A 14448-nucleotide genomic window follows, 5' to 3' on the forward strand; every position below is an offset into this window, starting at 1 on the left:
TAAATTAATAACATCCAACCAGCCTTTGCCCACATACTAAGAAAAACAATAATTTGACTCTTAATCACCTAAGAATGGCTCAGCATGAGTTCTTTGATAAATAAGACTGAAACACAGAATACCAGGAGTTTCACGGGCCATTTTAATTAAAATGAGCTTTCTGTCCTGTTTCATAATTTTCTCTGACTTTGCTTTGGTTTTTTGTGTTCCTTTTCCCTTCAGTGGACACATAGGCATAACACAGTAGATCAGGGCCAAAGCACCCGACCCATCAACAGGTGGGAAGAGCTAGACAGACAGTTTAGCCACAGGAGCACAGCCCTAGTTTATGGAATGAGATTTATGAAGGAGGGGGGAAAAAAAAAAATCACAGAAATAACACAATTGCATTTGCAGAAAATTTCAAGTCGCTTTCTAGAAAAAGACGTCTTGGAAAAGTTGATACTTTGTTTCTTCATTAAATAAAAGAGCTAATGGGTGGGAATGAGAGGAGGGGTCATTTAGACCAGGTATGTGAGATCTTAGCTTCCCGACCAGGGTTCAAACCCACACCCTCTGCAGTGGAAGGTGAAATCTTAACCAATGGACTGCCAGGGAATCCCAGAGGCACAGTTCTTTCCAAGTGTATGTAGGCAACAAAAAGAACATTAGAGGGAAAGACCACCATCATGACCCTGCTCCCCACTCTGCCCTGTTCAGCCCCATGGGTCTGGAGCTCAGACCAGTGGGAGCGGCCCTCAGGGGAAGGTCAGCTCTGTAACCTTTAGTGACTTCACAATCTGGAGGCCCGCAGACCTGGGATGGGTCTAACATAGCATTAGCAAGGCTTAGACTTTAGGGAACTACATTTTCCCAGAAGATGAGAAAGCTCTGTCTTTTCAAGTCCCAGAAGCCCATGAAGCTCAATAGAATTTCTAAGAGTGCCCAGTATTTTCTAGAATGAATGACCAACTCCATAACTGTTGTGAAAATCCCTTAGTGAATCCAAGCTGACTACCCTTGCAATAATGCGGCAATCTCCGAGGCCAGTCAAAGCCACTGTCCCAGCCCCTTTCTCCAAAGAGAAAACCCATCCAGGTAAGAGATACACCCTCATCAGAGCCAGCCAGCACCCCATGTTCCAAAGGTGGTGGTGGTGGTGGTGTTTTAATCACTAAGTCTTGTCTGACTCTTTTGTGACCCCAATGACTGTAGCCCACCAGGTTCCTCTGTCCATGGGCTTTCCCAGGCAAGAATACTGGAGCAGGTTGCCATTTTCTTCCCCAGGGAATCTTCCCGACCCAAGGATCAAACCTGAGTCTCCTGCACTGGCAGATGGATTCTTTACCACTGAGCCACCAGAGAAGCCCAAAGGTGTGGTACTCTCTGCCTTTCCCCCTTTCTGTAGAAAAGCAAAACAGATTTTAGACTTTCGTCCCCATACACTCAAATTCCACTCCTCTTTCACTCCAGAAATGACTCCAACATCAAACAACCAAAATACTTGGGACACCTCTGCCTCTACGAGAAGAGGCTAAAGGTTGCTCATTTTGCTTTTAGAATGTGGCTGCTCTTCATTTCGGAGAAGGCAATGGCACCCCACTCCAGTACCCTTGCCTGGAAAATCCCATGGACAGAGGAGCCTGGAAGGCTGCAGTCCATGGAGTTGCTAAGAGTTGGGCACGACAGAGCGACTTTACTTTCACTTTTCACTTTCATGCATTGGAGAAAGAAATGGCAACCCACTCCAGTGTTCTTGCCTGGAGAATCCCAGGGACGGGGGAGCCTAGTGGGCTGCCGTCTATGGGGTCGCACAGAGTCGGACACGACTGAAGCGACTTAGCAGCAGCAGCAGCAGCTCTTCATTTAGCGGGATGTTATCATCAAAAATCAAAACCAAACAGCACCCGGTGAAAATCAAGCAGCGCTTCCTCATCAGGTACCCTCAGGCTTCCAGCGTGTTTATAATCACTAATTCAGACTTGCAAAAACACTCCTCAGGCAGAATAATGATGTTGGTCCTATTTATTTTGAGACCAGGAATTTCCAGAGGCTCATCGACCCTATGTACTCTTATCTCCTAGGACGGAAGTGAGCTAACCACCAGGATTTTGACTACCTTTCTGATACTTAAGCTATATTTAAATAAATAATTGAGGGACTTCCCTGGTGGTCCAGTGGTTAAGACTTTGCCTTCCAATGCAGGAGATGAAGGTTCGATCCCTGGTTGAGGAGCTATGATCCCACGTGCCATGCAGTCAAAAAACCAGAACATAAAACAGAAGCGATATGGTAACAAATCCAATAAATGCTTTGAAAGAATGAAAAAAAAAATTTAATAATAATTGGAACTGCATCCATTATATTTCCAGAGAACGTCTGGTGGTAAGAACAAGCCTGCATGTGTGTGTGGTCAGTCACTAAGTCATGTCCAATGCTTTGTGACCCCATGGACTGCAGCCCACCAGGTTACAAAGCCTGTCCTTTGTCCATGGAATACCCCAAGCAAGAATACTAGACTGGGCCCTCCTCCGGGAGATCTTCCTGACCCAGGGATTGAACCTGAGTCTCCTGCACTGCAGGTGAAGTCTTTACCACTGGTGTCAGCCAGGAAGCCCAAGAACAAGCCCAAGGGCCCAATTTTAGTGGTTTAACCCTTTCTTTACAACACTTTCTTTACAGCACTGCCTAATGAAATCTGTGTCTGTTCATTCCTTTTTTAAAAAAAAAGCCAACTCCAACCTCACTTTTCCCATCTAAGGATGGAACAAAGAGACAAACCGCCCTTCTGCTATGGCTTCCCCCAAAGAGCAAGTTGTGGAAGACAAGTGGAGTGCGTCCACTCCACGGCTTCAAAGGCATCCGCCTTCCAGCTGATGCACTTCACACATGAACTGCCCACACGTGCACTTAGAAATGCACTCGGAGGCTTTCCCAATTATCCTCTGGGCTTTTGGCTTCTAGAAAGTCCTCTTTCAGTGTTAAAAGCCATAAACTCTTAGAGATGAAAACACTAAACCCCTTTCAAGATGAGTCACTGGGGATGGTATTCCAGGAAAGGGCTCCAGGGCACCTTAGGTGGAGAGAAGCCCTACCTGACCACAGAAGTGGTGATGCGGGGACTCGTGCGTCATCCAGAGTGATGCTGGTGTGTTGACACAGGTGAGAAGGGCACCAGGGAGAGTCCCCTAGGTACCACCTTGCTGCCACCAAGAAATCCTCTCCCACATGATTCTTAAGGACCTGGCCTCTCAGTCTGTGCACACTCTGTATTACCCACTACACAGGTTCCTCCAATGGTCCCGTGATGCTCATGTCTCCTGATATTCATGCCCTGAGTTACCACCTCCCTGGGTGACTTGCTTAATGCAGAAAACAGCTATCAGTGGTGGAATGGCTCATCCACAATTAGGTTGCAAAGGCTGTGACCTTGGTCTTCCTCATGCTCTCCTCTGTCTTGTCTGTTCTCCCCCAGGAGGCCAGCTGCCATGCTGTGAGCTGCCCTACAGAGAGGCCCACATGGCAAAGAACTAAGGGTGGCCTCCAGCCCATGGCCAGTGAGGAACTGAGGCCCTAGTCCAACAACCTGCAAGGAACTAAACCCTGACAACAACCACGTGAGTCTGGAAGCAGATTCTTCCCTGTTGATCCTTCAGATAACAGCCCAGCCTTAACTGAAACCGTAATTACAGTCCCTGTGCTCTTGCCTGGAGAATCCCAGGGACAGAGGAGCCTGGTGGGCTTCCGTCTATGGGGTCGCACAGAGTCGGACACGACTGACGTGACTTAGCAGCAGTAACAGCAGCAAGAAGCCTTGAGACAGAAGGCCAGCAAAGCCACACCTGGACTCCTGGCCCATGGAAGCTGTGAGTGGATAAATGTTGTTGTTAAAGCTACCAGGTCTCTGGGTAATTTGTTACGCAGCAATGGGTTACTGATACACCCACTCATGTTCCAAATGCACCAAAGAATTTCACAGTAAAGTCCCTTAAGTCTTCCTCACATACTAAATTGACAAACTCTCCCTTTCCAGGCTAACTGATCTGGAGATCCGACTCTTTCTGAGACAATCTTCCTTCCAGCTTGGCCCAGAATCCCTTCCTGATCTCCTTTATGTTAGTGTCTCAAAGAGCCAACATCACTGAACATCCACCGGACGGTACACTCCTCTAATTTCACCCGTATCGGTGTCCTGATGGCCAGATCTTTATCTGCCTTCCTGCTGGACAAGGAACCCTGATGAGCTAAAGGCTGTGTTTTGCCCAGAGCCTAGGACGGTGCCTGCCACAGAGGGAACTGGATCCATGTCTGCTGAATGGATGAACAGAGGCCTGAAGGGGCATCGTGGGGGAGAAGTTGTCCATTTCAACCTCTCCAGTGAGTGATGAGACTGAATTTCACCACCTCCTGTAATGGGCTCTTCAGAATCCTTGAGGATGGAGGACAGAGAGATTGCCTCTGTCATCTTGGAAGCATTCTCTCTTAATAAGTAATATTTCATACCCCAGTCTCTCATCCAAGTCCATCCACTATTCACACAATCCTGCTCAAACAGGGCAACTGTACGTCTCAAATTCTGCTCCAGTTTTACAGACCATAAAACATATAGAAAACAGACTCTCAACTTTCGACCCTTCTTTTATTAAACTCTCTTCATATAAAGAACAACACAAACGGGGATTATGATTTAAAATCACATGCAAGTCCGAGGCAACTTTTTTAAAATATCAAACGTGGTAACAATCAATTATGATAATTACTGATTTTTTTAAAAAGAGAATATTCCTTCTATTATTTCCTGCTAACTTCTGACTACTTAAAAAATGAAGAAATAAAAATTTAAGTAACAGTATTAAGTATTTTTAAACATGTAAGTATTTTACAAGCTTCATTCTACCTTATAGCCTCCAATGCGATGCTCCTGCTTAAATTCCTTCCCGTTTTTCAGCCACCTCATGGTTGGTGTTGGATTCCCCCCAGCTGGACAGCGGAACTTAACAGTGTTGGCTGCTGGGACCGCGTGCAGCCGTTTTTCCATCTTTTCTGTGTTGGTCCAGTATGGTGCTCCTGTTTTGGAAAACGACATTATAATGTACATAGATGGACAGCTGCATCTCCATCAATAAACCCCTAACAGGTTTGTATGTGAACGATCCGACACTTCCAAAACTTTGGGGTAATATTTATCAACACATTAGAGAAACATTTTCTGAAGTCTGATCCAGCTGGCCTCCCAGAAGGTCCCTGGAGATGGGCTGCCTAGAGTTTATTAACAGGGAACTTTTCTTTCCCTTGTACTTGCTGCCAGAATGTAAATTCTTGAATGTTTTAAAATGCTACTTTAGGCACAAAGCGACAATACATACAGTAAGAACAGCTGAGCTCCCCCCACCCCCAAAAATGTATCATTTTAGATCGCCGCACCTGTGAAATGATCACAAGTACAAATAAATTGTGTTCAAAAGCCACATCAACTCATCCACTGGCGCTTTAAAGGGTGATCAATAGTATAGCTTAGCATCTCAACCTGTGCATGTTCAGTCATGTCTTGATTCTTTGAGACCCCATGGACTGTAGCCCGCCAGGCTCCTCTGTCCATGGGATTTTCCAGGCAAGAATACTGGAGTGGGTTTCCATTTCCTTCTCCAGGGGATATTCCCAACCAAGGAATCAAACCTGAGTTTCTTGTGTCTCCTGCATTGGCAGGCAGATTCTTTACCACTGAGCCAGCTAGGTAGCCCTTTTATTTGCTGACATGGCCCCAAAAGTTCTCACACATTTAATTTATTAATCCTGACAACAATTCAATTATAACCCCTGTTTACAGATGGGGAAACTGAGTCACGGAGCAGTAACCTGCCCGAAGCCACAGAGCTACGAAGAGGTGCAACCAGGATTTGAGCCAAGGCAGTTTGATTCTAGGGCCCACTGTCTGCCTCCCCAACCTACTCTCAAAGCACTGGAATCCATACCTTTAATCTCTCTGACACGCAGGACTAGCATCCAAGACAGACGACAGCCTCAACTGGAGGCATGCTGCCTCCTTTATCACTGCTCAGGATTTCCACTGACAACATCCTGTATGGTGATTAACTCTTCACACGCATGTTTCTGTCCCAGCAAACATGTAACCAAAATCCCCATATCCCTCTGCCTAAAGCGTCCATCAACAGAGCCTGGAACATCCAAGAACATTCTAGAACACTGAAATTCTAGAAGACTGATCCATAACTGCTTACAAGGGTTAGACTGAGCAACAATTCACACCCCCCACAAACCAGAGGCAGTGTTGGGGGGAAGGGGCTTTGTCTCCAGTATGATTTAGAAATTTCCTCTCCTATTCTGTGGATGGTGCAGCACATTCCTGTCAGGGCACCAATGCTCTTCACTTAACAGCCAGGCTGTCATGGTAGAAAGAGGAAGTGGAACAACTGCATTCAGAACACCCACCCCTCTTTGCCTCACCCTTGCTCTTGAAACCTGCTATAAAAGGTGGAGTGAGGGTTTCTTAATGTGCTATGTCTTCTTTATCCATCTACTTATCTAAGTGTCAAGGTGGAGAGTGGCGGCGTGGGGAGGTATGGCTGGTATGGACATGATGCTAAGGCACAGCTAAGTGAGGCAGAACTGGTCGGTCTGTGTTCAGAGAGAGAAGGCCCAGGGGAGGGTGGGTGGGGAACCCAGGCAGAAGGACCAGAGCCACGTTCTCGCCTCTGCATCCAGTTGCATCTGTAACGAGCAGGCAACTTGGTAGCCACTTGACCTGGGGTGTCAAACGCCCATACACACACCGAGTCTTTTTAGGGGGTCCCCAGGGAGCACTCAATTTCTATTTATCACAGGTCTCCCAGGGCCTGGCATATCCCGAAACAATTTCAATCATCTTTCATTGGAAAAGCTTTTACTTGGCAAAGTCCATCCATAGCCACTGAAAAAGAAAGCGTTAAGAGCACAAAATAAATAATGAGCTTTGTCGCTACACAAAGACTTTTACAAAGCTGACCTAAATGAAAGGCATACCTCATGCTGTCAGGTGTCTGCATTCGTGTCATCTGTTTAAGTAAACACAATAGCCTATTCATATGAATTAGCTAAATATTAATGGAGTCACTCTTTCAGATACCATCAATTACAGCTGCCTTGATCCTATGGAATGTCTTTTCTTTTTTTATAAAAGAAATCAACAGATACGTGCTGTGTACCATTAGGCACGGTTTCCCTGTTCCCTGGGTTAAAAAGCAGACTGAGCTTTAGGCACTAGGAAAATTGCTCTGTTCCTCTCTCACAGGGCTAAGCTGTGGGTGAGTCTGCAACCTGCCCGGGGCGGGGATCACCCACACCACATGGGCACCTATGGTTGTAGCCTGTGGCAACAGTACATTGGCAATGAGCACCTTCCACTTGGCGCCAGAGTAATGATTTAAGGACAAGAGTGAAAGAATTTTGCTGGAACTTCTGGCAGGTAGCCACTTTCCTGGGGTGAAATTTCAATCATCAAAACTGCACCTATAAAACCTGCTTGTGCAAAACAGACACAGCCATGTTTCTCTTCTAAAGGCTCAGAGATCACAGGTGAGTGGGGCACCACGAAATCTAATCAACAAAGTAAAAGCCAATCACCTCCATGACCACCACTGGAAACCTGAATTCACGACATCTGCTCTCCCTGAGGAACTGTAAAACTCGACTCAACAGAAACGGCCAAGGTTTCGAGGTTCCCTGAGTAGCAGCGATGGGTTACCACCAACCCCCATCCAGCCCCACTCTGGGCGATAACATCACACAGGCATGATGTGCTTTTGTGAAGAGGCCTTCCTTCAAGGTGTCCAGCTCACAGATTTTATTAAGGGTGTGATGCTGGAGGGGAGGGGCTATTTTAGTGTTTTACAACGGCTCTTTCTGAAATAAACTAGCTTTGCAAAACTTGAAGAATCTGGAAGGTCTAGAAAAATAATTACAGGAATAGCTCTGCTGTGCTTCCAGCATCAACGTCCTCTGCAAACCCTTCCTGTCTTCAATGTTTCCCACTGTGTGTGCAGTGTCAGACACGTGGACATGCCAGGGCCCCCACTCGATATACTACAACACAGCTGGAGAGAAACAGGGACCAGGCCCATGAAAAAGCTCCTCTAAGGAGCCCTCTTCCATCCAAGGCGGTGAACAGCATGAACAACTTCCATTCGCAGGAGGAACTCAGTTAATGAATTAATGATCTACAAAGGCAGAGACGACTCTAGCACTCGGTGGGCACTCAATATCGATGGCCCAGGCCACAGCATGTTGCCTGAAAGAAGTGTACAGTCTCCACTTTGTAAACCTTCCCTGGAATAATCTTAGCGATCTATTTAGTGGAGAAGGAATTGTGGTACAAACCCCTGATGACATAAACATGGATCATACCTAAATCAGAAGTAAAGAAGTTGACCTAGACATAGGTATGGCCCTTTCTGCTCTGACATGCTCAAATCTTCTGATGTAGTATGTAGCAAAAGTATGACATTCTTTTAGTCATTAAAAACTAATAATGATCAACTTAAAGGGACAGTCAGACCCAGCCAAAATAAATAAGTACAATCTCATCCTCAAGGCATACCTACTCATTATCACCTTCTACACTGAAACAGATATTGTATGTTAGTAACATGCCAAGGAAGTACAACTTTAATACAGCAGAAGCCTCTTCACATGTGTCTGGTGAAGCAGACTCATAACCCCACAGAAATGTCCCTCAAAGTTCCCTCCACACAGCCTTTCTTAACCCCCTTCATCCCACCAATAAAGATGCCCTCCTCCTGCTCTGGGCCCCCATTTTCTCAGTTATGTGCATGTTTCCATGCCCAGGGCGTTTCTATACTGAAACATATCCCTTTCAATGTCTGCTGACCAGCAAGAGTGGATCACCTGAAGGTTACAGCTTAAGTCATCTTCAGACGATGGAGCAGATACTCCAGTGTTTACTGAATGGATGGATGGATAAATGGATGGATGGACACCAGATGGACAACTGTTCAAAGCTTGAGCTATAAAATGAGGGCGTTGAACTGAAAGTTCTGATAAGGCCCTTCCCGGTTCTAACATTCTTTTCAGGTATCCGTCTATATCCTACACAGATACTGAATCTGTCAGCAAATGGTGGGATCAGAGGCTTTGTTTTGACCCTGTGACTTAAACCTAAGGAGAAAACATGGACTGCTGAGCCTGCTCCCACAAAAACTCATGTATCTCAACTCTAACATCTAAGGTTTATGGTGTTCTCTCTCTTTCTCAAACCAAATAGAGAGAATACAGCCTGGGGGTTTAAAGGAAAAACATGAACTCATATTACCACTGTACCAAAAGAGACCTCACTGACCATCTGGCCCAACGGCTGGTATGATCAATGTCATTCCGAAAGGTTAAGTGATTTGATCAAGGTCGCACGGCCAGAGGCTGGGCAGAGGCTAGATCCAAGTCTCCAACTCCCTGAGGAGTGCTCTTTCAACCACTCCATGCTGCCCTTTGAACTCTCCCATGGTAATTAAGTCAAAAGTTCAAGATTTATGTGAGCTGTGGCCACTGATGACTGCCAACTGTATTTTTATTGATGTAAAAATAATAATAAAAAAAAAAACACAGCCTGTTTCAGCTCCTAGATTAAGCCTCACAAACTCTCTAAAGCCCCACTAAGGCCTCTGTCTTAAGTCTATAATTAGGCCCTTTAAAAATATCACTAATCAGGACATTTCAATGCTTTGACCCTTGATGAGGGAAGGGGTATGTGTCTGCGAGCTCTCCCCTATCCTCGCCACAGACTGCACTTCCTCTGACTTCAGTTTTGCATAGAGAAAGAGAAAACAAACGACAAAATATGAAGATGTCAGTGAAGGTGTGACTGCAGGGGGCAGGAGGGCTTTATTTGAGAAGTTTCATTGAAAACGGCAACTTGTTGATCAGCAAGGTATTCAGTAAGATACACTGTAAAACAAACCAGGCAAAGTGACCCCCTACTGGGAGACCAGTTGCCCACGGAGGTCCCCAGGCTCTGCCTTAAAAGGGGACCGCCGCTGGACCAGAGGAAGGCTGAGAAAGAAAAGCTATTCAGCCTGGCTGAGTAGATGGAACATCATCACTGGCTTCCGTGATCAAACACCCAAACCGTGTGATGAGGTTTCACTGAAAAGGCATTTCAAAAACTTTAGGCAGCTTATGTGATTTTTTCAAAAATGCATTTTCTTCAACTCTTGGAAACTTCAACACAACTAAGAAACCATCTTAGAGACAATCTCTACCAAGGAACAATCGCAATTAGAGCACATGTGACTGTCATCTGCTACCGTCAGTAGGTCTGTCAGTGCAAGCTCAGAACCTCAGGCCAAGAACCTTCATTTTCCCGTTACGTCCAAAAAAAAAAAAAAATCCCCTTTCTCCCTAGTATGGAAGATGGGCAGCTGCAGGTCTTAAGGAGAATAAAACCAAAATAGAAAATTATCTTTTCTCTCTTCACTCAGTAGTAAGAACCACACTCCACTTGATACACCTGTCTTACTATCAACTCCCTCTAGTTAAGCAGTCAACCTGAACCTTCTGTCAATCATGTTCTTTCCAAGAAGTCAGTCTCAAGCTCTTCGGAGACAATCATCACTCAAACACAAGCTGACAGTAATAAAAGTACCTTGAAAAAATGGACAGACGTGTAAACTTATTTGCTGCCAGATAATCCATTAAGATACCGAGTACCTAGGGAAGGCAAGGACTAGTTAAGTTATGCTTTTCTAAGCTAAAAGATAAAGCTTGAACCTTTCAAAATCCTCAACCTGGATGCATTTCAAAAATCAGCATTTGAAATCGCAACTTTCTGTCCAGAGAAAGTCTCTTTCACCAAAGGGCATATGCAACAGCATTATTTCCTGGCAGCCAGGCTTGTAATGACATCACAAGATTATTCTGCTCAGGGAACCGTCTAGCACTGGTAAAGTGTGATGTCATCAGCAAGTCAGCTGCTAAAATATGACCGGAGAATGCCCTTCACATCTGTGATGGAAGGACTTGACTTAAAAGCGGGGGGCGGGGTGGGGGTTAGATCAATCAAATCAGCTCACTGGAGGGATTTTCAAAGCACGTGCAGCAGGATGTTAATAGATGCTATATTTTAAAAAAGGGTCCTATGGTCAATCAGTTTGGAAAACCCTGGGAATGGACAAAAAGAAACAGATGTTTTACTACAGAACTTCTCAGAGCTTGTATTAGGCTGATAGACACCATAAGTCTTTGAGAAAGGGTTATGGTATGAGATATTCTCCAAATTCATTTTAAAATACAACTGATTTGTGGCAGAGGATTATTTGGAACCAGGGTTCCCAAGGATATTCTTTGAGAAAGACTGACTTATTCTCTTCATGTACAGACCAAACCTGAACACTGCTCTGTTTTTAATGGGATCTGTAAAAGAGATTCTGGGAGGACGGTGATACCACAAAATACTCATTCAACATCTGGGCTAGTCATTGCCCTTCAGAAGCAATCTAAGGGGAAAGGCAGGTCCGAGAGGCTACCTGATACTGAACGTGATACCACACGTTGTACGACAGAGCATGCAAACACTCAGAGCCACTCAGTCGGCCAGTATAAACAAGGAAATCCACAGAGGAGCCCACTTTTGAGTTAGGTCTCGTGGGATTAAGTAGAAGTTCAGATATACCTGAACACTGCAGAACATTCCCATAAACATCAAATCAGACCTGGAGGTTGATGGATAGCAGTCTCATGGCCAAAATGCAACAAACCTGCCTTAATTTTTGACTGTTACTTTTACCATTATATTTGGCTACCATGTTTTCTGTACTCTGTACAGAATCTAAAAAGAACTCTGCTACTGCTGCTAAGTCGCTTCAGTCGTGTCCGACTCTGTGCAACCCCATAGACGGCAGCCCACAAGGCTCCCCCGTCCCTGGGATTCTCCAGGCAAGAACACTGGAGTGGGTTGCCATTTCCTTCTCCAATGCATGAAAGTGAAAAGTGAAGTCGCTCAGATGTGTCCAACTCTGAGCAATCCCATGGACTGCAGCCCATCAGGCTCCTCTGTCCATGGGATTTTCCAGGCAAGGGTACTGGAGTGGGGTGCCATTGCCTTCTCCAAAAAAGAACTCTACCAAGCAGATAAGCTTGCCTTCTTAGAGTGCACTGCCAGAATTAGATAAACGAGAATATCAGCAACCGGAGTAAGCTGCCATCTATTTTTCAAGTCAGATGATGGACAACTAACGTGGACCAAGCCCCAGAAAACTCTTCTTGGAGAAGCTCAGAAATACCACTGTCGGCACAGGGTCACTGAAGCATCGTTTGTTAACTTCACTAAAGGGGAACTTTCAAACACACCCCAGGGGCATTTCCAGACAATCAGAAGACACCGAAGGAATCCATTTGGATGCATGAGTGGTTTCCAGGTGGCTGAAAATGCAAAGAATTTGGTGCTTCTACAGTTTTCCCTATTAATCAGGTCAGGCATTTGACACTCGAGGTGGCAAAAAATTGTTTTAATGGCAACATCCCCTTCCCCGCTTTGCCAATTACCCTGGCCGTGGCATTCCTCTGTCCACGCCGGCCACAGCTGCTTAATCTCAGCCGCCCCAGGCCGCACCTGTGAATCACACCAGCCTAATCACAGTAACAGATGGCAGAGGCCACGCAGCCAGCTAAGAACTGCTATCACTTTAAATCGCGTCTAATGTTTCACGGGCCCCAAACAGAGGCAGTTCCCGACAGCAGTATCTCCCTGGTACAGCTAACACCAGTCCTTAATCACCCCAGAGTACCCACTTCGGGGCGAAGCTGGTGTCATTCGAGAGCTAATTACAAAGAACCCTGGTTGCAAGGTGAGGGCAGAGCGATTCATTCAACGTGGGCTGGCATTCATTAAATGGAACAACCCACTACCTGGGCACTGGGCAGTCAGCACTCGTGTTCGGGATGCAAAGAGAGTCATCAGAGAGGGAGATCAGACAGAGAAGTAGTTCATTCAGCCTACTTGTTACATCACCTATACCTTCAGTTACATTTTGTTACTTCCTGCATATTCTGGGTAACATGCTGTCAGGCAGGGGGCTGATCACCAGGACAAGTTCTCCGGCACGCTGACAGAACCTCGCTGAGTCTGATGTCCCAGTCAATAGCAATGGCTACCACACATGGGTACCACATCAGAGCTGCCCACAACTATGCGAGCATCCTCCTCCCACCTGCATCATCACCCTGGGAACTGACAGAGGGGCACGGCGATCAGACAGGCGACAAGCCTACGACTGAAATTGCAGCTCTGCTGTGTGTTCATTGAGTCACAGATTCTCAATCAATAAAACACAAACAACTCCTCTCTCCACCTTCAGAGGTTGCTGGGGGCACGGATTGAACCAGCAGTCAGAGCAGAGCCTGCCCTGAGCAGCCCCTTTTCATCACCATCAGGCTCACAGCCTCTCGTGCCAAAGCCAACAGTAAGAAGTGAGTGACATATTCTAATCTACCAGTGTTATTACTAAGTCACAATAACAAGAACAACCACCTCGTTAAAAGGCTGGTACAAATGATAGTTGAAGACACTTTCCCTCACCCTGCCACCCTCTGTTTTACCAACAAGCCTTCTAACAGTAAACTTCTATTGGAGGCAGACCTGTGTGTGTGAATCCCTAAGCCAGTGGTTCTCACACTTACTGTGCATCAGAGTGACTTCCAAAGTTTCTAATTCAGCAGGAGGTCCCAGGTGGGCCCTGAGAATCTTCATTTTTAGTAAGTTCTTAAGTAATGATGATGCTAGTGGTCCAGACTGCAAGCTTTCTCTTGTCAGACAGTGAAAACTAATATAAGCCAAAATATTTCCCTTTTTGCCTATGCTGCTAGGAGACTCAGACAAATCCAGTTCCCCACTGAAGCAAAACATTATCCCAGGTGCTGAACCACATTGATTGTCTCTTCTTCCTTGAAAAAGCCCTGGATCTATTTTAATAACTAATTGTCCCATTATTTAGGTCTTGTTTAAATTTACTAAACTGACTAATATCCTTTTGAGAAAATGAAGACTAGAATATCTAAGACTATAACATCCAAGAATGCCAATGACCGACGTAAGGTCACTTTGGAAATATTCCAGCCATGTTACTGGAAAATACAACTTGCTGTATTTAATCTTTTATTGAATAAGCACTCAGAAATGTTTTTTTGAGCAGTGTACAAATATGCACTCACTGACCTTCATAACAGCCCCCAAAGATATTGTTATTATTTCCATTTTACAGATGAAGAAACTGAGGCACAGAAGTTAAATTACTTGCCCAATTCAGCAGTGTTGGAGCAAGATTTGAACCAAGGCTGCCCAGCTCTAGGAGGCCCATATTCTCACTCACCAAGTAAAGGCCTCCTAGGGTCAGTTAAAGCAGTGCTCTGACTGTCCCTAAACATGCAAACAGCATTTGGTGTCCCCCTTTTCTACTGGCAATATAA

General features: G+C 45.5%; 1 protein-coding gene across 11 annotated transcripts in view; it reads right to left on the minus strand.

Moving 5' to 3' along the window:
* Positions 1–14448, minus strand: part of FGFR2 (fibroblast growth factor receptor 2) — a 108346-nt gene that overhangs the window by 63662 nt on the left and 30236 nt on the right. For all 11 annotated transcript variants that reach the window (XM_055559915.1, XM_055559914.1, XM_055559913.1 and 8 more), the window contains one exon: positions 4877–5046. In XM_055559915.1, the coding sequence (XP_055415890.1) occupies positions 4877–5046 (170 nt within the window). The remainder of the gene's footprint in view (positions 1–4876; positions 5047–14448) is intronic.

The sequence above is a fragment of the Bubalus kerabau genome, chromosome 22 (assembly GCF_029407905.1).
Source record: "Bubalus kerabau isolate K-KA32 ecotype Philippines breed swamp buffalo chromosome 22, PCC_UOA_SB_1v2, whole genome shotgun sequence".
Classification (NCBI taxonomy): domain Eukaryota; kingdom Metazoa; phylum Chordata; class Mammalia; order Artiodactyla; family Bovidae; genus Bubalus; species Bubalus kerabau.